This window comes from Parambassis ranga, chromosome 21 (genome assembly GCF_900634625.1).
Source record: "Parambassis ranga chromosome 21, fParRan2.1, whole genome shotgun sequence".
NCBI lineage: Eukaryota > Metazoa > Chordata > Actinopteri > Ambassidae > Parambassis > Parambassis ranga.
Genome location: NC_041041.1, coordinates 177,933 through 203,243, shown reverse-complemented (window position 1 = coordinate 203,243; position 25,311 = coordinate 177,933). Strand labels below are relative to the sequence as shown.

At 47.2% G+C, this 25,311-nt stretch overlaps 1 protein-coding gene across 2 annotated transcripts; it reads right to left on the bottom strand.

Moving 5' to 3' along the window:
* Positions 1-839: 839 nt before the first annotated feature.
* Positions 840-23,803, bottom strand: gtdc1 (glycosyltransferase-like domain containing 1). 2 transcript variants are annotated; one of them, XM_028393499.1, is made up of 10 exons: positions 23,764-23,803; positions 19,855-20,045; positions 17,828-17,995; positions 16,998-17,171; positions 11,077-11,289; positions 4,325-4,434; positions 2,712-2,856; positions 1,609-1,679; positions 1,434-1,525; positions 840-1,271 (listed from the first exon to the last, which is right to left on the bottom strand). In XM_028393499.1, the coding sequence occupies exons 1-10, from the start codon at positions 23,773-23,775 to the stop codon at positions 1,197-1,199; spliced, it is 1,251 nt and encodes a 416-aa protein (XP_028249300.1). In that variant the 5' UTR covers positions 23,776-23,803; the 3' UTR covers positions 840-1,196. The 2 variants fall into 2 exon arrangements, with proteins under 2 accessions (XP_028249300.1, XP_028249301.1); XM_028393500.1 differs by lacking the exon at positions 19,855-20,045 and having other exon boundaries at positions 23,764-23,782.
* Between the last annotated feature and the right edge of the window lie 1,508 nt (positions 23,804-25,311).

Genomic DNA, 25,311 nt, shown 5'->3' with positions numbered 1-25,311 from the left:
GTTCACAGCACCATCTTTAAACCTGGATGCTGCTTTGACATTTCAGTTCCTGGAGGAGTCGAGTGTCGGTGGCTACGGACGGAAAGCAGCTTCGCCCCTGAAGCGTGAAATTAGCGTCTCTGTTCTCTGCTGATAATCCAGCAGCTTTCAGGACAGCCTCGAACCAAACTTCTTCTTCTGCTGCTGGAATTTAAGCTCTTTACTGTCCTTTTTATTCAAACTCTGCCATTGAATGTTTCATGTGGTTTTGTTGACCTTCAGATGGAGGTGACTATTGATCGATTAGTAATGACAAGCTGCTGATCTGCTGCAGTTTGATTTAACGTGATGCGTCTGAACTCTGTGTATGACGAGCAGCTCGAGGTCTTCAGTCACATGACGTCTGACCTCACACAGCCAACGCTTCACAACACAGATCCACAGCAACACCACAGAGCCCGCTCTAACGCTTCAGCTCTGCTGCAACCACCTCCAGCTGCCCTCCAACGGCACTGCTGCCAACTGTAGGTCACCACACAGCAGCGTGAGGCGTTCAGGGACAGACCACAGTCAACTGAAGTGTTCAGCGTGAGGCGTTCAGGGACAGACCACAGTCAACTGAAGTGTTCAGCGTGAGGCGTTCAGGGACAGACCACAGTCAACTGAAGTGTTCAGCGTGAGGCGTTCAGGGTAGGATCATATGTATCCAGACACATTAACAGGCCCATCAAAGGCGTTTTATGGATCTGTAGTAAAAGCTTTTTTGGCAGCTTGTCGCGTTGGTCTCTGAGCACAAAGACTTCAGTACCCACAAACCCACAGCTGATGCTGGACTACAAACACACGTTGGACACAGCTGATCATTTGAGGTTTCACTCACAGTGTATTGGTCATTGATTGGATTTCTCCAGGAGTCTGTTGAAAAATGTGAATTTACTGAAAACAGACGTTTGGCTGAACCTGTCCTTTCAGTGTGTGCTTTCAGAGCCGTGTCCAACCTTTAACCATGAGTCAGGACCAGGAGCAGGACCTGGGAGCTCAGGTAGAGTCCAAAATGCTGGCAGTGTTAGTGAGACTGCCCCAGAACATGGCAGATCCTCACCAACCAAACGTCTCGATACCGGCCCTGATTCTGAGCTTGGTGGGGTCACGATGGTGGCCCAGAGTCAACCTGAAACACCAAACCTGCACCAGCCACCCCCCCGGCTGCGGTGCATTCAGAGATGCTCAGCTGCTAGCAGATCCTGAAAACGCTGCTTCAGAGAGGCCCAGGAGAAGGAGGCGGTGTTGACCTGCAGAATCAGAGCCACAGTTAGTGCTTGTGACAGGATCACACAGCCGTTCACCACGATGGAGCCCTGCCGCTAATTGGTAGCATACACGTTAACTGTAAGAACAGGTCCTGCCCCCCAACTCCCCCACTGTGGGAGATGCAGTGTGTGTGCTCAGTTTACCTGGACGATGTGTCTGCGGGCGACATCAGGCCTCCTGCAGAGTCCCTGCAGGCGCTTACAGAGCTGCTCAGGTGTGGCGTACAGGTACTGACCTGCAGTAAAGAGAGGAGGAGAAGAATCTTTTGTGTGGGTGGAGCTTCTCAGGTCTCAGGAGTTCTATCACAGCTGAGCCTACCTGGAAATATCTCCGGGTACACCAGCGCCTTCGGACACAGAGGGAAACAACCACAGTGCACAGCCTCCAGCCTGAAACATATGCAGCATGTCAGTGATCTGAGGATAGCTCTGGTTCTGGGTTTAGTTCTAAGAGGAGACGCTGGTTCAGGTCTGGATGCTGCTGTGATGACCGATTAATCCAGATGGAACCAGACTCAGACTCACATACAGAAGAATCAGCTGTAAGGATCTCTGTTAGCTTGGCTGTGCTAATGCTAACTGAGCAGAACAAAAGGACAGATGTTGATGAAGATTCTCAGTCATCCAGGTCATCATACGTAGAGAAGATTGAAGCAAGGACAGATCCAGGCTGGAGGTTTGGGTCCTCTCTGTTCTGAGAGGCTCAGACATGAATCAGCTAAAGATCAGACAGACTCTCTGACTGGTTGTGGCTCACAGAGCAGAGTGCCTGATTGGCTGCAGGAGTCTGGCCTGCAGCTCAGGTCCACCTGACTAAAGCTGATGAGAGTTCTCGGTCCAGGTTTCAGTCAGGTCTGCCTGTTGAAAGAGGCTTTCAAGTGATGGACAGCCTGACGGCAGACTAGGAGGCCTCAGGTGGAGCTGAGCAGAGTCTGCTGACCTCCTGTGGACTCCAAACTGTCATCTCGTTTCATACCAAAGATCAGAAGGTTTCTGTCAGCTCATGTAAAGGTGCTTGTCTTAAAAACACACATGGATCTTTTTTTGATTGTATGACATTAACCTCCACCTGCAGCAACATGCAGAATCAAACACACCTCCAACTCCAAGACACTAAATCAAACACAGACCCAACAGCTGCATGTGTGAGTGTAAATGAATGCTCCTTGTTAGAAGCTTAGTTAGCTTCTGTTAGCTTCACATATGTTTCATTCTGTAAACAAAGACTTTTACTTTGAAGCGTCTCTGAAAGGCTGACGCTGTTCTACAGTCATCGTTTGTTTTAATGTAAATGATTGAATTTTCCATGTTTTTGTTTTGACAGACCCAGACAGTACTGAAGTGACATCAACCCTGCGATTATTAAAACCTAACATGGCAGGTGCAGCACGTCAGTGTAAACCTGGAAGTGACTGGACTCACATGGCGACGCCAAAGAACTCATGGTTAGAGGTGGAGACAACGACGTCAGCCTGACACAGCACGCGCAGGTACTCCTCCTTCGACGGCAGGAAACCCCAGTTCAGGATGTGAGGATCCAGCACACGCCTCGCTTCTGAAAAGACCTCTGCAGGGGGAGGAGAAGAGGGGGGTCTCTTCATGAGTCTGTCATTTCGATCTGATCTACAGGTGGAGAGATTGCAAAGCTAATAATTTGTCTGAAAGTGAGGATCTTGTTTCGCTGTGTTTACAAGTACAGCTCACAGAGGTCAGAGGTCAGGCCGATCAATACTCCGACCTTATTAACCAAAGTCGGCTGAAGTTGTCCTAATGGGATTGCCTTCCTCTGCTCATGAAGCTGATTTAAAGCCTGCTGTTGTTGTGGAGCAGTAAAACTTTACGGCTCAATATCTCAGAGTGTGTCTAATCATTACTTTAAAACACACACACACACACAGACACACACACACTCATTATCACATCATCACCTGATGATACCATGTAATAAACACTAAGCCAACCTGGACCTTTGACCTTCATACGATCCTTCACCCAAGCAAACACAACCTGTGTGTGTATCTGTTTGTGTCTGTGTGTCTGTGTATCTGTCTGTGTGTGTTGGTGTGTATCTGTGTGTGTCTGTGTATCTGTCTGTGTGTACCTGTGTGTGTGTCTGTGTGTACCTGTGTGTGTGTCTGTGTGTGTACCTGTGTGTGTGTCTGTGTACCCGTGTGTGTGTACCTGTGTGTGTGTCTGTGTATCTGTGTGTGTCTGTGTGTGTGTCTGTGTGTGTACCTGTGTGTGTATCTGTGTGTATCTGTGTGTACCTGTGTGTGTGTACCTGTGTGTGTGTGTGTATCTGTGTGTGTCTGTGTGTGTATCTGTGTGTGTCTGTGTGTACCTGTGTGTGTGTCTGTGTGTATCTGTGTGTGTCTGTGTGTGTATCTGTGTGTGTCTGTGTGTACCTGTGTGTGTGTCTGTGTGTATCTGTGTGTATCTGTGTGTACCTGTGTGTGTGTCTGTGTGTGTGTCTGTGTGTACCTGTGTGTGTCTGTGTGTGTGTGTGTCTGTGTGTATCTGTGTGTGTCTGTGTGTATCTGTGTGTATCTGTGTGTGTCTGTGTGTCTGTGTGTGTCTGTGTGTATCTGTGTGTGTCTGTGTGTGTCTGTGTGTGTGTCTGTGTGTATCTGTGTGTGTACCTGTGTGTGTCTGTCTGTGTCTGTCTGTGTGTGTCTGTGTGTACCTGTGTGTGTATCTGTGTCTGTCTGTGTGTATCTGTGTGTACCTGTGTGTGTGTCTGTGTATCTGTGTCTGTCTGTGTGTATCTGTGTGTACCTGTGTGTGTGTCTGTGTATCTGTGTGTGTCTGTGTGTGTCTGTGTGTGTACCTGTGTGTGTGTCTGTGTATCTGTGTGTGTCTGTGTGTGTATCTGTGTGTGTCTGTGTGTACCTGTGTGTCTGTGTGTGTCTGTGTATCTGTGTCTGTCTGTGTGTATCTGTGTGTGTCTGTGTGTGTCTGTGTGTACCTGTGTGTGTGTCTGTGTGTGTGTCTGTGTGTGTCTGTGTGTACCTGTGTGTGTGTCTGTGTGTGTTTACCTGGCACGTCAGTGAATGTCTCTCCCAGCACAGACAGGTGGAAGTGGAGCTGCCGCTCCTTGAGTTTCAGCAGCGTGTTGAAGAACAGCTCAGGGTTTTTGTCGTGTTCCCTGCAAACACACACACACACAGAATTCAAACACACAGCAGAGGATGTGATGGAGGCCGGCTGTCAGAGCAGCAGGTGGAGCAGCACCCCCTGATCAGATGCATTGATTTGTCGGTTCTGTTCACCTTATCAATCATTAAGGACACACTGAAGAGTCTTTCCATCAGGTCTGGCGCTGCCCTCTCCGGACATGCAACAGGACTAAATGAGTTGTGTGGGTTGTGACGCAGGTTGTGTATGTTTAAAGTATCTGACTCTTCAGTGATTTTATGGATCATTCTGTGGATCACAGGATCACAGCTGTTCAGTTCAGCAGCTCTGCAGCGAGCCGCTGTGAAGGTCACACAGCGCGGCGGCAGCGCTGATTTCCTGAGGTGACGTATTAGTGAGCTGATTATTTCTCCTCATTCGCAGCTCGACTCCCAACTGACACAAAGATTATTCCCTCATTTCCCCCCAAACCTTTTTAACTCCTTCTGTGAGCTGCGATCCTCCATCCCTGAACGCTGAGCAGGAGAGGACAAAGGCAGAATGAGAGGGAGCTAACAGCCCCGCCTCCCCACTGTGAGAGCAGAGAGCAGCGTAATTAACAGGACGACTTACAGATTCACATTTAAAATACTCTGATTAAATGTCAACATACAAACAAAGATTCACTGTAAAAATCTAGATTCTTCTGTTTATAACAGCTGAAAGCTGTGAGGCAGATGAGCTGCCGACTGTTGCTTTGTCAACAGATCAGAGGTTTTCTGTTTTGTTTGTAAAATGAAATTTAAATGTATTTGTATATATGCATCAGGGAGCAGAAACTGTGATGGACGCATTCACAGATGAACGATTTAATATTCTGCTTCATGTTGAACCCAAGAGGTGCTTTTTAAAATGAAAACAGTATTAACTAAAAACAAGAAACCAGATGTGAAACTGGCTGTGTAGGATGTCTTTGGTTGTGTCTCTGGTTGTGTGTCTGGTTGTGTAGGATGTCTCTGGTTGTGTGTCTGGTTGTGTATGATGTGTCTGGTTGTGTAGGGTGTGTCTCTGGTTGTGTCTCTGGTTGTGTATGATGTGTCTGGTTGTGTATGATGTGTCTGGTTGTGTAGGATGTCTCTGGTTGTGTCTCTGGTTGTGTAGGATGTCTCTGGTTGTGTCTCTGGTTGTGTAGGATGTCTCTGGTTGTGTGTCTGGTTGTGTATGATGTGTCTGGTTGTGTAGGGTGTGTCTCTGGTTGTGTCTCTGGTTGTGTATGATGTGTCTGGTTGTGTAGGGTGTGTCTCTGGTTGTGTGTCTGGTTTTGTAGGATGTCTCTGGTTGTGCAGGATGTGTCTCTGGTTGTGTATGATGTGTCTGGTTGTGTATGATGTGTCTGGTTGTGTATGATGTGTCTGGTTGTGTAGGATGTGTCTCTGGTTGTGTAGGATGTCTCTGGTTGTGTCTCTGGTTGTGTAGGATGTCTCTGGTTGTGTGTCTGGTTGTGTAGGATGTGTCTCTGGTTGTGTAGGATGTCTCTGGTTGTGTCTCTGGTTGTGTAGGATGTCTCTGGTTGTGTGTCTGGTTGTGTATGATGTGTCTGGTTGTGTAGGGTGTGTCTCTGGTTGTGTCTCTGGTTGTGTATGATGTGTCTGGTTGTGTATGATGTGTCTGGTTGTGTAGGATGTCTCTGGTTGTGTCTCTGGTTGTGTAGGATGTCTCTGGTTGTGTCTCTGGTTGTGTAGGATGTCTCTGGTTGTGTGTCTGGTTGTGTATGATGTGTCTGGTTGTGTAGGGTGTGTCTCTGGTTGTGTCTCTGGTTGTGTATGATGTGTCTGGTTGTGTAGGATGTCTCTGGTTGTGTCTGGTTGTGTAGGATGTGTCTGGTTGTGTCTCTGGTTGTGTAGGATGTCTCTGGTTGTGTGTCTGGTTGTGTATGATGTGTCTGGTTGTGTAGGGTGTGTCTCTGGTTGTGTATGATGTGTCTGGTTGTGTATGATGTGTCTGGTTGTGTAGGGTGTGTCTCTGGTTGTGTGTCTGGTTTTGTAGGATGTCTCTGGTTGTGTGTCTGGTTGTGTAGGATGTCTCTGGTTGTGCAGGATGTCTCTGGTTGTGTAGGATGTCCCTGGTTGTGCAGGATGTCTCTGGTTGTGTAGGATGTCTCTGGCTGTGTAGGATGTGTTTCTGATTGTGTCTCTGGTTGTGTAGGATGTGTCTCTGGTTGTGCAGGATGTCTCTGGTTGTGTCCCTGGTTGTGTAGGATGTCTCTGGTTGTGTCTCTGGTTGTGTAGGATGTGTCTCTAGTTGTGTCCCTGGTTGTGTAGGATGTCCCTGGTTGTGTCCCTGGTTGTGCAGGATGTCTCTGGTTGTGTGTCTGGTTGTGCAGGATGTCTCTGGTTGTGTCTCTGGTTGTGTAGGATGTGTCTCTGGTTGTGTGTCTGGTTGTGTAGGATGTCTCTGGTTGTGCCCCTGGTTGTGTAGGATGTCCCTGGTTGTGTCCCTGGTTGTGCAGGATGTCTCTGGTTGTGTGTCTGGTTGTGCAGGATGTCTCTGGTTGTGTCTCTGGTTGTGTAGGATGTGTCTCTGGTTGTGTGTCTGGTTGTGTAGGATGTCTCCGGTTGTGTCTCTGGTTGTGCAGGATGTCTCTGGTTGTGTGTCTGGTTGTGTAGGATGTCTCTGGTTGTGTCTCTGGTTGTGTAGGATGTCTCTGGTTGTGTGTCTGGTTGTGTATGATGTGTCTGGTTGTGTAGGGTGTGTCTCTGGTTGTGTATGATGTGTTTGGTTGTGTAGGATGTGTCTCTGATTGTGTCTCTGGTTGTGTAGGATGTCTCTGGTTGTGTCCCTGGTTGTGTCCTTGGTTGTGTAGGATGTCTCTGGTTGTGTCCCTGGTTGTGTAGGATGTCTCTGGTTGTGTCCCTGGTTGTGTCCCTGGTTGTGTAGGATGTCTCTGGTTGTGTCCCTGGTTGTGTCCCTGGTTGTGTAGGATGTCTCTGGTTGTGTCCCTGGTTGTGTAGGATGTCTCTGGTTGTGTCCCTGGTTGTGTAGGATGTCTCTGGTTGTGTCCCTGGTTGTGTAGGATGTCTCTGGTTGTGTCCCTGGTTGTGTAGGATGTCTCTGGTTGTGTCTCTGGTTGTGTCCCTGGTTGTGCAGGATGTCTCTGGTTGTGTCTCTGGTTGTGTAGGATGTCCCTGGTTGTGCAGGATGTCTCTGGTTGTGTAGGATGTCTCTGGCTGTGTAGGATGTGTCTCTGATTGTGTCTCTGGTTGTGTCCCTGGTTGTGTAGGATGTCTCTGGTTGTGTAGGATGTCTCTGGTTGTGTCCCTGGTTGTGTCCCTGGTTGTGTAGGATGTCTCTGGTTGTGTCCCTGGTTGTGTCCCTGGTTGTGTAGGATGTCTCTGGTTGTGTCCCTGGTTGTGTCCCTGGTTGTGTAGGATGTCTCTGGTTGTGTCTCTGGTTGTGTAGGATGTCTCTGGTTGTGTGTCTGGTTGTGTATGATGTGTCTGGTTGTGTAGGGTGTGTCTCTGGTTGTGTCTCTGGTTGTGTATGATGTGTCTGGTTGTGTAGGATGTCTCTGGTTGTGTCTCTGGTTGTGTAGGATGTGTCTGGTTGTGTCTCTGGTTGTGTAGGATGTCTCTGGTTGTGTGTCTGGTTGTGTATGATGTGTCTGGTTGTGTAGGGTGTGTCTCTGGTTGTGTATGATGTGTCTGGTTGTGTAGGGTGTGTCTCTGGTTGTGTATGATGTGTCTGGTTGTGTAGGGTGTGTCTCTGGTTGTGTGTCTGGTTTTGTAGGATGTCTCTGGTTGTGTGTCTGGTTGTGCAGGATGTCTCTGGTTGTGTAGGATGTCTCTGGCTGTGTAGGATGTGTTTCTGATTGTGTCTCTGGTTGTGTAGGATGTGTCTCTGGTTGTGCAGGATGTCTCTGGTTGTGTCCCTGGTTGTGTAGGATGTCTCTGGTTGTGTCTCTGGTTGTGTAGGATGTGTCTCTAGTTGTGTCCCTGGTTGTGTCCCTGGTTGTGCAGGATGTCTCTGGTTGTGTATGATGTGTTTGGTTGTGTAGGATGTGTCTCTGATTGTGTCTCTGGTTGTGCAGGATGTCTCTGGTTGTGTAGGATGTGTCTCTGGTTGTGTGTCTGGTTGTGTAGGATGTCTCTGGTTGTGCCCCTGGTTGTGTAGGATGTCCCTGGTTGTGTCCCTGGTTGTGCAGGATGTCTCTGGTTGTGTGTCTGGTTGTGCAGGATGTCTCTGGTTGTGTCTCTGGTTGTGTAGGATGTGTCTCTGGTTGTGTGTCTGGTTGTGTAGGATGTCTCCGGTTGTGTCTCTGGTTGTGCAGGATGTCTCTGGTTGTGTGTCTGGTTGTGTAGGATGTCTCTGGTTGTGTCTCTGGTTGTGTAGGATGTCTCTGGTTGTGTGTCTGGTTGTGTATGATGTGTCTGGTTGTGTAGGGTGTGTCTCTGGTTGTGTATGATGTGTTTGGTTGTGTAGGATGTGTCTCTGATTGTGTCTCTGGTTGTGTAGGATGTCTCTGGTTGTGTCCCTGGTTGTGTCCTTGGTTGTGTAGGATGTCTCTGGTTGTGTATGATGTGTTTGGTTGTGTAGGATGTGTCTCTGATTGTGTCTCTGGTTGTGTAGGATGTCTCTGGTTGTGTCCCTGGTTGTGTAGGATGTCTCTGGTTGTGTCCCTGGTTGTGTCCCTGGTTGTGTAGGATGTCTCTGGTTGTGTCCCTGGTTGTGTCCCTGGTTGTGTAGGATGTCTCTGGTTGTGTCCCTGGTTGTGTAGGATGTCTCTGGTTGTGTCCCTGGTTGTGTAGGATGTCTCTGGTTGTGTCCCTGGTTGTGTAGGATGTCTCTGGTTGTGTCTCTGGTTGTGTCCCTGGTTGTGCAGGATGTCTCTGGTTGTGTCTCTGGTTGTGTAGGATGTCCCTGGTTGTGCAGGATGTCTCTGGTTGTGTAGGATGTCTCTGGCTGTGTAGGATGTGTCTCTGATTGTGTCTCTGGTTGTGTCCCTGGTTGTGTAGGATGTCTCTGGTTGTGTCCCTGGTTGTGTCCCTGGTTGTGTAGGATGTCTCTGGTTGTGTCCCTGGTTGTGTCCCTGGTTGTGTAGGATGTCTCTGGTTGTGCCCCTGGTTGTGTCCCTGGTTGTGTAGGATGTCTCTGGTTGTGTCCCTGGTTGTGTAGGATGTCTCTGGTTGTGTAGGATGTCCCTGGTTGTGTAGGATGTCTCTGGTTGTGTCCCTGGTTGTGTAGGATGTCTCTGGTTGTGTCCCTGGTTGTGTAGGATGTCTCTGGTTGTGTCCCTGGTTGTGTCCCTGGTTGTGTAGGATGTCTCTGGTTGTGTCCCTGGTTGTGTCCCTGGTTGTGTAGGATGTCTCTGGTTGTGTCCCTGGTTGTGTAGGATGTCTCTGGTTGTGTAGGATGTCTCTGGTTGTGTAGGATGTCCCTGGTTGTGTAGGATGTCTCTGGTTGTGTCCCTGGTTGTGTAGGATGTCTCTGGTTGTGTCCCTGGTTGTGTAGGATGTCTCTGGTTGTGTCCCTGGTTGTGTAGGATGTCTCTGGTTGTGTCCCTGGTTGTGTCCCTGGTTGTGTAGGATGTCTCTGGTTGTGTCCCTGGTTGTGTAGGATGTCTCTGGTTGTGTAGGATGTCTCTGGTTGTGTCTCTGGTTGTGTCCCTGGTTGTGCAGGATGTCTCTGGTTGTGTCTCTGGTTGTGTAGGATGTCCCTAGTTGTGCAGGATGTCTCTGGCTGTGTAGGATGTGTCTCTGATTGTGTCTCTGGTTGTGTAGGATGTGTCTCTGGTTGTGCAGGATGTCTCTGGTTGTGTCTCTGGTTGTGTCCCTGGTTGTGTAGGATGTGTCTCTGATTGTGTCTCTGGTTGTGTAGGATGTGTCCCTGGTTGTGTAGGATGTCTCTGGTTGTGTCTCTGGTTGTGTCCCTGGTTGTGTAGGATGTCTCTGGATGTGTCCCTGGTTGTGTAGGATGTCTCTGGTTGTGTCTCTGGTTGTGTAGGATGTCTCTGGTTGTGTCCCTGGTTGTGTAGGATGTCTCTGGTTGTGTCTCTGGTTGTGTCCCTGGTTGTGTAGGATGTGTCTCTTGCAGATGAATGGTCGTGGATGCAGCATTATTCTGTTACATCATCTGCCCGCGACCTTTAACCCCAGGTGTTCACCATCAGTTATTCACACTGAACTATCTGTCACTCTGCTGGCTGTCTGTCCTTCTGTCCCCGTCAGCAGGACGTCAGTCCTCCGGAGGTACAGTCTCATTCTGATCAGCATTAAGCTGTGACACAGATTTATGCTGCTGCAGCATCTTCACCTGGAACAGCTGTTCAGCTGCAGCAGCAGTAAGACGGGCTGTAATCTGAGGATCCAGGCCACCCACAGATTAAACCCAAAACCTGATGAGATGCAGAGCAGCTTCAATCAGAGATTAACAGAAGGCTCTGTGGAAATCCTCATTTTAGCAGCAGAATCAGAGCCGGCGCTCGCGGCTGGAGCCGTAATCCATCTGTGTTTGTCGGTTCACAGCAGATTACAGCGCGCTGCTTTGTTACCGATACAACACAACACAAGGTGAGGCCGTGCAGCAGTCAGACGCCACAATCCCAAACACCGGCCAACTAAGTCATGTGATTGGACCTCACTTTAAGAACCCTTCAAAATAAAAGTCTGTAACTCACCACCTGTGAGGCCACACAATGTGCAGAGGTTTATCCTGGTCCTCAGAGCCCTCCTCACCGACAGGTTCCTGGTTTGTTCTGGCTCCAGATGTGGACTGATGTGGATCCTCACCCTCACTGCTGATCTGCTGCTGCTCGTTTCTTGACATAATGAGGTCTCCAGCTGGACCGGGCTCTGCAGGCTGGCGCAGGAGTTTGTGTTTGGGAAGAAACCTGAAAAACAACAAACACACATCCATTATGTAAAGACTTCATCCTAGAGCTCTGGGAAACTCGTCGGAAACTCGTCTGAACACCCTGCTGTCTCCAGAATCCTTCTGAAGGCAGCGACAGACCTGGACCCTTTAAAAGGGGTGGTCAGAGGATGGACCAGGCTTTATCAGGGCGTCCATATACTAATAAAGTCAAATATTCTGTTCTCTAACCTCATTTTTACATTAACTATGCGGTACCTGCTCTCATCCGGCCGGATGAAACTATTTCCCCTGTGAGTCAATAAAGTATATCTACATCTATCTAGACTGAACATATAGATACAGTCAAACTAATAACATCACACACTGATCATCTATTGTTAGGAGGTGATTTACCAGTCAAATCAGGGTTATTTTGTCACAGTTTGTTACAGTGTGTAGAGAGATATTTATGAGCACCGGCTCCAGGCTGTGACCTGCCAGGCCTGTCTGGGCCTGAACTGCACCTGATGTGTGCCTCTTTAAAAATCAGAACCATCTCTGTTTATCTTCAGTGCCTGTCAGAATAAGAGCCTGCTTACACACATGTCCTTGTATGCCTGCTGGCCTACTCCAACAGTAAAATGAATCATGTAAGCTAGTCAGCGCTCATGTGGTTATAATTATTTTAGCCTGCGAGCTGCTTTTACAATGACCAAGTCAAAATGATCTAACCATGTTAAAAATGCCCATTCTCACCATGTGAGACTCAAAGCTGAGCCTGCTCCGATAGTCCTCATGTTCTCATCGGAAATACACCTGGTACACATGTACGCACACAGACAAAGCTCAGCTACCACATCATGATAGTAAAAGGCAAAGAGAAGATATTTTAACTCATAAAACCATCTGACAGCAAGCAGAGTCTTCCTGCTGTACTGTTAATCAGCCCATCATTACTGGATTGACTTATGTTAGCAGGTCGGTATCTAACTAGTTAATTCATTTCAGTGAAACTCACTCCAGCATGCCGACATCATGACTGAGGACATTATAAAAGCACAGCGCGACATCTTCCCTCTTCCTCCTCATCCAGGCTGAACTCCCATCAGGCCTGCAGCACAGTCCGTCTTGGTTTGTTGGCCCAAAAACATGAAAATGTGCTGTTTAAAGATGTTGTAGTACCTAAGAGCTCTCACTCCTCCGAACATTCATGCTACTACATACACACACAAAAACGCAATGACACAAGAGACCAGGAGAGAGTGGGACAAGATCTTTGCTGCACCTAAGCAGAGATCTACCCACTGTCCCGTATTGATCACCACTGTCTGTGTTCCTCATTTCTCTCTCATTGTGGATCTTTCACCACCACCTGTCAATCACCTGGGGTGGCACCTGAGGGCCAATCAGGTTTCAGAGGCCACCCCTCTAGCTCCGCCCCTATCTGAAGGTCCTTGAATGTGCCCGAAACCTCCACTAAAGACAGAGGACAAGCAGACAATATGGACAGCTGTGGTCAAACGGACAGCTGTGGACAGACAGACAGCTGTGGACAGATGGACAGCTGTGGACAGTCAGACAGCTATGGACAAACAGACAGCTGTGGACAAACAGACAGCTGTGGACAGTCAGAAAGCTGTGGACAGATGGACAGCTGTGGACAGTCAGACAGCTGTGGACAGTCAGACAGCTATGGACAAACACAAAGCTGTGGACAGTCAGACAGCTATGGACAAACAGACAGCTGTGGACAGTCAGACAGCTATGGACAAACAGAAAGCTGTGGACAGTCAGACAGCTATGGACAGACGGACAGCTGCGGACAGATGGACAGCTGTGGACAGTCAGAAAGTTGTGGACAGTCAGACAGCTGTGGACAGTCAGCTGTGGACAGACGGACAGCTGCGGACAGATGGACAGCTGTGGACAGTCAGCTGCGGACAGATGGACAGCTGTGGACAGTCAGAAAGTTGTGGACAGTCAGACAGCTGTGGACAGTCAGCTGTGGACAGACGGACAGCTGCGGACAGATGGACAGCTGTGGACAGTCAGCTGCGGACAGATGGACAGCTGCGGACAGATGGACAGCTGTGGACAGACAGAAAGCTGTGGACAGTCAGACAGCTGTGGACAGATGGACAGCTGTGGACAGTCAGCTGTGGACAGACAGCAGTTTGTCTCCAGCTGTGTTTGGTCTCCGAGGCTTCTGGGAAAAGTTGATTCAATAATCCATTTTATAAATGAGATGTTTGACTGGAGGCAATAAAAACATGGGCGGGGAGCAATTATGTTATTGATAAATGTGCAGTGATCAGTATGATGACCTCACCTCTGAGTATGATTAAAGATGAAAAGATGAAGGTCAAAAATCACTGCAGCTCATTTACTTTATGAAGCTGGAGGCAGAGCAGCCTCCTCCTCCTCCTCCTCTTCCTCCTCTCTGAGCAGAGCCGCTCTGAGACACCATCTGCTGCTGAGGAAGACACGACCAACAGTCTGACTGTCCACCTGCTCCAGATGATCCACCACGTTCTCCTCTGCATTAGGAGGAAACCGATGGCCAACAGACCAACCTCATGTCACACATTTTAATGAAAGAAGGAAACGAGAACCGCTGAAGGGTCTGTGCAGGCTGAGGTGGGCTGGGACTGGTTTCAGATTACAGGTCACACACACTGCTACATAAAATGATTTTCGTCGTGACATCACTTCTAATCCTGGACCTGGCTGTAGACCTGCTCGCAATGTGGTGTTGGGGGAGTCCCTAGCCATGAAAAATCACAGAGCTACTCAGCCGCCATAGTGCCGCGAATTGCGTGATGGTCATATCCAATATGGCTGCCATCGGCTATGATAAAAATCCAACTTTTTTGTTTCTAAATGTTTATACACATGTAATACCTCCATTTGACTAATTATGGTAAGTGGAAGTTATTTCAGCCATTGACCATATTTGGTCATTTTGACCTTGAATGGTCATGGTCGTTTTCTCATGATGTGCTTCCAGCTCATGTAAGTCAGAACTTGCTTTATGATACCTGCTGAGGCCATGTCAACAAGTGCCTGACTCCTCTACACACTGTAGTTTAGACTAGTTACACACCTCACTGAACAGAAAGGGTGTAGCCTGGTCTTAAAGGTGGAGGTGGTGTCTGCCTCATGAAATGAAGCTGGTTCCATAGTAGAGGTGCCCTAGGAACTACAAGTAAAGCTGCACTCTGACATCTGACTGTTCTGTTAGGAACATGCGGTGCTATCAGGTTCTGCAGAGATCATGGAGCTAGTCCATGTAGAGCCTGGACACTTCCAGAGTTCTGTAAGGTTCTGCTTCTGAGGCTTTTTCTGCAGCTCTGCAGACACTTTCATGTGGAGACTGACCACATTAGCTTAGTTCTGGCTCCGCAGGGTGTTTGATGCTCATTCAGATCCTCTAGTCTGACACCTGACCACCAGCAAGACCCACCAGCTGCTCAGAAACCAGTGACACCTGCTGAGAGCAGAGAGGAGGAGAAGCCTCAGACACCTGCTGATTACGTGTAGCCCTTATTGATCCAATTGGCTCTGAATTTGGCGTACGGCCAAGCAGCCATGATGGATGTGACGTCTTTGCTGCCCCGAGTCAATCACAATTCAATTACAGCAGTCCACCACTCAAAGGCAGATTGATAGATGGATCCCACAAACAGGCCGACCACAAAGAATGCATTCACACAAACACACACACTTACAGAGCACTCTGAAGAACATCTGTTCTCAGACTTCAGCCTCACATCTCACACACTGTTAGCTGAGTTTATATTAGAGGAGTTTCTGCAGCCACCGAGATCAAAAAAACTTCACACATTTATAAGACAAAACTTCTAGAACTTTCTAAATATTTCTAATGATAACATCAGAACCTTACAAGAGAAATATATGGATCATCTCTGAGATTCACTAGACATCGTGACAGTCCAGTGTATGATAAAACACACCAATATTTCTTTGTTAAAACATTAGCTCATCTACATCCAGTGAGGACGAGTTTACTGACGAAGACTACAACAGCAGGAGACAAAGAAAAAGCTTGTTTCTAATCTGAAGGACTTTCATAAATGACCCTATATTGTCATTATAACAGTCCAGCCATAAAACTCTGAAATATAATGCTGTTTCTATATATACACGCCTTCTGATAATGTGTCCAATCAGAGCGATCAATAGGGCTCAAACGGCCTTTGTTGTGTTCACAGCGTGGACTAATGACAGAAGAAGACGTGCTTTGAGTCCTCCCTTCCCCCCACGGTTTGTTTCTGCGAGCGTTTCATGTTTTCAAAGAGTCGGACTCGGCGTTTGGTGAGGGCCGCGGGCGTGTGGAGGGATTGTCGGCCATGCATATAATCACTTACTTACACTCTGTGAGTTTGCTTTGGATCAGACACATTAGCATCTGAAAATGAGCTGAGAAACACTGGAGGGGAGGAAAAGACACACACACACTAAAGACCACACACCACCCCACACTACACTACACTGTACCACACTGTACCCCACTATACCACACTGTACCACTCTGCACCACACTGCACCACACTATACCACACTGTACCATACTATACTATACTATACTATACTATACTATACTACACTACACTACACTACACTACACTACACTACACTACACTACACTAATACTATACTACACTACACTAAACTACACTACACTAATACTACACTACACTAATACTATACTACACTACACTACACTAATACTACACTACACTACACTAATACTACACTACACTACACTAATACTATACTACACTAAACTACACTACACTACACTAATACTATACTACACTACACTAAACTAATACTACACTACACTATACTATGGTTAGTTGTTGTTTCATGTTTCATATTCCTTCCTTATTTACCTAAAACGTTGTCTCCAGTTCCTCAAAACATTCAAAACTTGTAGATGAGCCACTTTTTGAGAACGGGATGTTTATTGTTGTGAGGTCTGGTCAGGATTGGACAGTTTATAAAGGATTTACAACTATTTCTCCTTTTGTGGTAAAACATCTTAACCCTTTCCCAACCATGTTGATATAGTCAATAAAGTCATAGAAGTACTCCATCTGTGTACCCAATTCTGTGTGTGTAGGTCAAACTGAGGCCCAGATCACATTCTAGGGGGCGCTGCTGAACATTTGGCCAAGCCCAGTGGTGACAACAGTGACATATTATCATTTTCATAGGGGCAGATGTTTGGGGCGGTAGGTAAGGAAGTAGTAATGTCCATGAGAAAAGAAAACATGAGAGACTGTTTGTCAAGAAATCCTTTGGGATTAATAAAGTTTTATCTTATCTTATCTTTGTCTGCCTGTTAACATGGACACATTTTATTTTAATCTTGATGTCATCACTCTGTGACTCTGTTGTTTATTTAGAGCTAAACTCAGTTACAACACACAGAATGCCTGGGCTTAACACAAACACTACGCTAAAGTAATAGAGTTCATTATTCAGCAGCTGGACGGACCTGGGACACTGCATGGCTACATGTGGAGGTCCAACAGGTGCTGTTTGATGTGAGCAGCTCTGGAGCCTGATGCCTCCATCTGTCGTTATCTATCTATGTTAACTATCTCGTGGCTATGCATTAACTATGTCATGGCCACACAATGTTGATTGGGACTACCCATGTCTGAATAATCTGACACTCTAACCTCAGTCCAGATTAAACTCTGTAATCTCACCAACCTGCTGACATCTGGGAACTGCAGCGGGAAGCTCAGAACCACACATCTAGGACGGATCAGCTGGTCTAGGTCTCTAGGCCGGTGGTCTGGAATCTTCTTCATGAAGGAGGTGATGGAGGACAGGAAGGAGTCCATGTTGAAAAGCGAGTTAAACACCACCACGTCTGACACCAGGCTGAAGACAGAGAAGGACAGGTGTGGACAGGTGAGACAGGAAGTACACTGACTATGCCTCTGTGAGTCTGAACTCTGTCTTCAGGTCACATGAGACATGTATGTTCACTTCCTAATGATGTCATGAGACCCACACAGTTCAGAATCTGGTTTTAGGACGGCAGAGAGAGTGACCTGATCCGGACTAAAGAAGCCAGCTACTTCCTCTTTACGGCACAGAGAGGTCCAGTATTATTAAGACTGCATCAGACCCTCCTGGTTGATCACACACACACACACCCCTCATTTGTTTATCTAGAGGAGCATTAATCCTGCGTGATGGTCACACTGTGCAGTGCGCTGGCCTCCGTTTAATCAAGCACTCCTTCCAGTAACGATGTTAGTGGAGATGGAGCGGCTGCTGCTGCTTATTGACGAGCTGCCCAGCAGATCAACAACAATCAGTTTTCTTTAACAAGTTTCTGATTAATGACAACCTGACTTCAAGTAAACCACAGCATGTTAGCCAATTAACCAATCACACCAGCCAGGCTCATTGACCAATCACAGAGATGCTCTCTGCTCTGATCTCAGCTTTCAATAAAACAATAATCAAACAGCTTCTATTACTGCTCTAGTTCGATATACAGTACCACTACCGCCCCCTCCCCACTTTACCATGAGAGCACCTGGTTGTATCCATACTGGAAGTCTCGGTCCTGGTCTTTGCGGACAGGATACACCAGCTGGTTCTCGTGGAAGTACAGAACTTTCTTCAGACGGGCCAGATCAGGTCTGAGGGCCACCAGCTCACAGAGGTTCAGAACCGAGCTGCTGAATAAAACTCTGCAGAGAAACACAACAGGGGTTGTCAGGGTGTCAGACACCAGTGGAGGGACATCTGGAGATCACAACAAGGTGCACACGGAGGGCCACATGGAGACCATGTGAAAGTCCACAGGGACATAGGAGGAGGAGGTTCACACCAACAGACTCAACAAGCTCATTAGGAAGGCTGGCTCGGTCCTGGGAGTGGAGCTGGAGTCTGTGGTGGAGGTGATGGAGAGGAGGATGCTGAGGAAACTCCTCAGTATTCGTAACAACACGTCTCACCCCCTGCAGGACACACTGCTGTCCTACAGGAGCACATTCAGCCGTAGACTGAGACTACGAGGAGCAGCACAGAACGCCACAGGAGGTCCTTCCTGCCAGAGGCCATCAGACTGTGTAACTCCTCCCCTTTCTGTAGGAGAGGAGCTAGATGATCATGTCAGGCATCACTGTCATTCCCTCCACTGGTCTATATTTATGTTTACTTAGCACCTGTCTCCATATTTGTATCCATGTATCATATATTGTGCTCATACTGCGTACTGTACTCTAATTTTGGATTATAGTGACACTTATACTCTGATACTCTGTACTTAACTGCATTTAATGTAACTTGATACCTCTGGCACAAGAATTTCCTTCGGGATTAATAAAGTTTTATCTTATCTTATCTTATCTTATCTTATCTTATCTTATCTTATCTTATCTTATCTTATCTTATCTTATCTTATCTTATCTTATCTTATCTTATCTTATCTTATCTTATCTTATCTTATCTTATCTTATCTTATTTGGAGACCACTGGGAGGTCTACGTGGGGTCCATGAGGGGACAATATTTTTTTTTTTTCCCAAGTATTTTTTATTATTTTAAGATATCCTCGTACAATACAACAGGAAAGTACAACATAACCAACTTTTACATTTTAACACCCACCCCACCCACCCCCAAACATCCACGCCAGGGTGCAAAAAATAAAAATAAATAAATAAATAAATAAGTAAATAAATAAATAAAAATAATAATAAAAAAAAAAAAATTAACTAAAGGCTCATTTATTGCAACCAAGACTATTACTGACTACTACACTTTGTACCACCTAATTACTGGGAAGGTAGCATTGTTAGCTTTTCAAAATAAGACAGTAGAGGGCCCCAGGTTCTATAAAATTTTTGGGTGCTAGATCCTTTAAGGAAATGTTTTATCTTCTCCAGTTTTAGATACATCATTGTATCTGAAAGCCATACAGATGCCTTTGGAGGATTCACTGCTTTCCATTCCATAAGTATTCTCCTTCGTGCTATAAGAGTTGAAAAAGCAATCACATTCTCTCTACTGCTGGAGACTGCAGCTCCTTTACTTTGAATGCCAAATATGGCTGTTATAGGGTCGGGTTGTAAATCCAAGCCGAAAGCCTCATTCAAAATTTCAAAAATTGATGCCCAGAAATCCTTCAGCTTAGGACATGCCCAGAACATGTGCGTTAGGTCTCCTTTGGCCATCCTACAGCGGTCGCATGTGTCATCCATATTGGAGTATATTTTGGCCAGTCTCACCTTACTATAGTGTATACGATGAATGATTTTAAACTGAATTAAATTTAAGCGTGCACAGGAGGAAATTCTATTCACCCAACTCAGGGCCTTATTCATGAGGGGACAATATTATGAATCATTTATCAATGGAATTTAAAAAACAACTGACATCAGTAATGGCTGTCAGCCTGCGGACCTGGACTCAGTCTGTTTGCAGCCAGTTTAAAATGAGACAGACAGGCCCTTTGCAGCATCACATAGATCAAAGCTCCTGATAATGTTATTGATCATCAGTCACTGTCAATGTGAACAGATGCATTAATATATGGTCAGTCTCACCTGTAGGATGGGCAGACTGGGATGGTCTGGCTGAAGTACAGCGCGGCTGTTCTCGCCCTCCAGTGCCATTTCTTGGCCGGTAGCGTGAAGACAGAGCAGCCGTTGATGTTTTCCTTCAGCAGGTCGATCAGCTGTTTGTGCGAGCCGCCGTAAAACGCCTCCACCAGCAGAACGCTGGGAGAAACACTGACCTGGAGAGGACCGGCTGATTACTGATCACAGCGATAAATGACGCGCCATCTGATAATGATCGCTAATCATTAAGCAGCTATCTAGGGAACAAAAGCACCAAAACCTGCAGTTCCTCCAGTAACCACTGGAGGCTCCAACAGTCAAGCCCCACAGACCTCCATGTTAATGAAACTAAATGTTTTCTGACAGATGTACAGTGAACTGTAGAACAGCCCCGTCTATGAAACGCACCACACACACACAAACACACACACACTCACACACACACACACACAAACACACACACACACACACACACACACACACACACACACACTCACACACACACACACTCACACACTCACACGAACTGCCTGTTTACTTTAAATCTGCAGTGAGTTCAAATTGTGGAATAAGCCAATAAGTTGGCCTGATGGAGGCAGAGGGGGCGCAGAGCTCCATCCTGCCAGAGAATGAAAGTATTGTTGCTGCAGAAACTTTAACCACAAGAACACAGTAATATCCATCTGTGTGTCCTGATAGGAGTCCATTATGATGTGAGGTTTACGAAGCCAGTAGGAGGAAGTGGACAGCTTCTGTCCTTCCACCGAATCCCCTCCCAGTGATTTCCAGTCCGCTCTCCATTTAGCTGCCCACAATGGGAGCTAATGCAGCAGCAACAGCACTCAACACTCGCCCACAGACGCTTCAATCAGTCGATATCTGCTCCCTGCAGCGCAGCAACGCCGCTCATATCAGGAGAGCGAAATGAGCTGTGGACAGATAGCAGCGTGCTGGCTCAGCAGAGGTTAAATTCAAAAAGCAGCACGCCATCAGCCATTGTACTAACCAGGCTCCAATCTATCCCATGAATGTGTCACAATAACGTGAAATATGAAAATGTGTCGGGGGGGTTTCATTAACGCCCAGCAGCCTGACCCTGTGACCTTCACAGATGATAACCAGAGCTGCCTCTGAACGCCACATTCAGGAAGTCCCTCATTCTGCTGCAAAGATCAACGCATGCTGTTAATATGTGGACGTCCGATTCAGGAGCTGATCTGGTTAAACATTATTCTCACTCTGGCGGGCCGCTGAACCACAGGATGGACAAACCAGAGCAAGAAATATCAACACAGAAAAATAAGAATATGTATTTATGACATTTCTCTGTCCTCTGTCAGCGTTACTGAGAAGAACAGAAAAACACAAACGCCCTCAATAGAGAGGTCAAACAGTAAATCAGAGACCAGAGGAGGACAAGGACCCAACAGCAGCCAGGATCGGTGCAAACGCGCCTTATTGATCAAACTGACAGGAAGTCTGTTAGTGAAATCAATCATTCCACCTTGAAGTCAAAGCGTCCCTCGAACCACGTTGGGGGATTCCAGCTCAGACTCATCTTACCTAGACACCTTTCCTCCCACCGCCTCGAGCCTGGAAGGCTGCCGACACACATGAAACAAAGGGTTAATGTCAGGGAATCCCCGAGTCAGCCTGAGCGCCACGGAAACTCGGCCTGCCAGTGGAATCACAGAATGTCATGAATCTGTGGGCGAGTTCACTGCTTCGCTGAAGTCATCAGGACATCACATCTAACTCTGGGCACTCACTCACACACACACAAACACACACACACACACACTCACTCAAACACACTCACACACTCACACTCACACACACACACACACACACACACACTCACTCAAACACACTCACACACTCACTCAAACACACTCACACACACACACACACACTCACACTCACACACTCACACACACACTCACACACACACACACACACTCACTCAAACACACTCACACACTCACACACACACTCACACTCACACACACACACACTCAAACACACTCACACACTCACACACTCACACACACACACTGTCTCACTCTGATCTATCCTGGAACACAGAGCAGCTCCTCTAAGGATCAGAGTCGTGTGGACTCTTCATCCACACATGAAGTCAGAGCTTCTGTAATGACTCAGCAGTCTGAGTGATGAAGGTCCTGATGTTTCATCTCTCAGTCTGACTGTGTGATGATCCCACATTTTAATGTTGAGTCACTTTTGTTTAGACTGAAATGTCACAGTTTAACCCTTTCAGCACCAAAACACAGACAGGTTTGAAATGCTTCCTTATAAATCCCATGCTGTTTAAAAGTATTTCATCAATATATTGAATCAAAAATCAACTGTTTTGTTCCTTCAGTAAAAAAGGCTGTACTCACCTAACTTTACATTTCTGAAAAGTCCTTTACATGTTCTTTGTAGTGTCTGTCTGTCATTCAGCACAGACCGAGTGTCTGTCTGTCTGTCATTCAGCACAGACCGAGTGTCTGTCTGTTATTCAGCACAGACTGAGTGTCTGTCTGTCTGTCTGTCATTCAGCACAGACCGAGTGTCTGTCTGTCTGTCTGTCATTCAGCACAGACTGAGTGTCTGTCTGTCTGTCTGTTATTCAGCACAGACTGAGTGTCTGTCTGTCTGTCTGTCTGTCATTCAGCACAGACTGAGTGTCTGTCTGTCTGTTATTCAGCACAGACCGAGTGTCTGTCTGTCTGTCATTCAGCACAGACTGAGTGTCTGTCTGTCTGTTATTCAGCACACAGACATGTCTGCTGATCAATAAGTCTGTATGTGATTAATCAATAGGACCTGGCTGAAACAACAGGAGGAGTCTGAGGTGTCACTTTAAACCAGCCTCGTCTGTGTGTGTCTCTCTGTGTGTATCTGTCTCTCTGTCTGTGTGAGAGTCTCTATATGTGTGTGAGTCTGTGTGAGTGTGTGTGTGTGTGAGTCTGTGTGTGTGTGAGTCTCTGTGTCTGTCTGTGTGTGTGTGTGTGTGTGTGAGTCTCTGTGTGTGAGTGTGTGTGTGTGTGTGTCTCTGTGTCTGTCTGTGTGTGAGTCTCTGTGTGAGTGTGTGTGTGTGTGTCTCTGTGTCTGTCTGTGTGTGTGTGTGTGTGAGTCTCTGCGTGTGTGTGTGAGTCTCTGCGTGTGTGTGTGAGTCTCTGCGTGTGTGTGTGAGTCTCTGTGTGTGTGTGAGTCTCTGTGTCTGTCTGTGTGTGTGTGTGAGTCTCTGCGTGTGTGTGTGTGTGAGTCTGTGTGTGAGTGTGTGTCTGACTGTGTGTAAACACGTGGTGCATGTTACAGTGTTGCCAGCTGATCAGTGACGCTCTCTGATCAGTGACGCTCTCTGATCAGCCGCTCTGCCGGCTCTAAATGGCTCAACGTACTTCTTTTGATCTCACTATTGATCTCATTATTGATCTCCTTCATTATTGCGTACAATCAATAAAACGTAAGAACAAACATAACTAACTTATTAATATCTAAACATCTGCTGATCGATCCCCTGAACCAGACCGTTCCATCGCCGTCAGACACGTGACCGTTCTCCGATCACAGCTGATTATTGATTTCAGTGACGTCTGCGCTGTGATGCGCCGCCGTAAAGTGACGTTGCTCTCTTTTACGTCCACCTCCCGGAGCTCTGACTCCGCCCCTCGGGCTGCTCAGTTCTGTTAATCAAACACACCGCAGCTAGCTGCTAACGGCTAGCACCCGGTTAGCCTGCACTAACAGCCCCCTGCTCCCAGCAGACAGAAGCTGCTGCCGGGCGGCTGCTGCCGACGAGCCGCGGCCGCCAGCCACCGCCGAGGGTGAAACGGCGGACCGTGGTCATACACGTGGACGCCTCGCTCACAGACAGCGGACACTCACCTCTGACTGCATGCTCCACGTCGGCACTCAGCGCGCTGCGTCCTTGCGTCATCACGTCGTCTTTGAGCCGACAGGACGTACATCAGGCTGACAGCACTGACGCCCTGTGCACTCTGACACAGGTTCTGTGCAGTGATGGTGGCCAGCAGAGGAGACATGATGAAGAACCGCTGCAGCTGGCAGCCATGACACCAACAGACAGAGGTCAGGAAGGCTGTGTCATCAGCTGCAGACTGTTGGAGGACATGCATACAGCTCCACTGTTTCATTTATACTAACTCTGCATGTGATTCTGTCACTAACTGTAGCGAATCCGGCCCGCGAATGAATTATCTATTAAGATTAAGATTAAGAAACCTTTATTAGTCCCACAATGGGGAAATTGCATTTTTGCAACGGCATAAAGACAGCAAGGGATAAGTTAAGAAAAAGATATATACATTATAAAATAGACTCAAAAAACAGTTTACATATTAACAGTTGTTGCACAGGTGAGTGGAGGTAGAAGTGGTTAATAAACTGTACATAGTGCAACTAAATAAATAACTAAATAAAAGCACACTGTGGTGTGAGTACTGCTCCTATCAGAAGTGTTTATTATACAGTCTGACAGCAGCAGGAAGGAAAGACCTTCTGTACCTCTCCTCCACACACCGAGGGTGGAGCAGTCTCCCACTGAAGCTGCTCTGCAGGGCTGACAGGGTGTCCTGCAGGCGGTGGGACTCTTTGTCCAGCATGGATGTCAGTTTTGCCAGGACCCTCCTGTCCCCCACCTCCTGCACTGAGTCCAGAGAGCAGCCCAGGACAGAGCTGGACCTCCTGATGACTCTGTCCAGCTTCTTCCTCTCCCTCTCATGGCCCCCGGGATGATATTTGATTAGTATTAGAACCGGCCCGCAGGCCGTAGCCGCCCGCTGGTGTTTTGCACGCACCAATACTACATTTCCCACAATGCAACGGTAACCCGCGAACTCACTGCAGCAACAAGCGGACTTCGGCTTCATCATTCATTAGCAGTCAGAGCAGATGTCAACTTCCAGCTACCTCCTCCCCAAAAAATGGCTAAACAGAGGGTGGATGCTGAGAACAGGGGGTTTGAAGCTCGGTGGGAGGCGGAGTACATGTTCACTGAGGTAAATGGCAAACTGTGTGTCTTCTGTGTGGAGAAGGTTTGGCTGTAATGAAAGAATACAATTTAAGAAGGCACCATGAAACGTCTAAGAAACACACAAAGACAAGAATATGGACACGGAACAAAGGCTACAGAAGAAGAACGTACAGGACGTGATTCTTCTTTGAAGGCAGTTTGTTCTTGTCTGTGTGCCTGCTGAAAAATGTTTCCCCATTATTCATTTGATCTTTGTGTTAGGTCTTGGTTCAATAGGCTACGTGCAATCATTTCAATATGTTTTAATAAACATTGAATCAGTCCGGCCCTCGGCTTATAGCCAATTTGTTTTTTTGGCCCTCTGTGTATTTGACTTTGACATCCCTGCTGTAGATTAAGATCAGAAGGATTAGCAGAAGTGTTCATTTAGGATCAGGTGT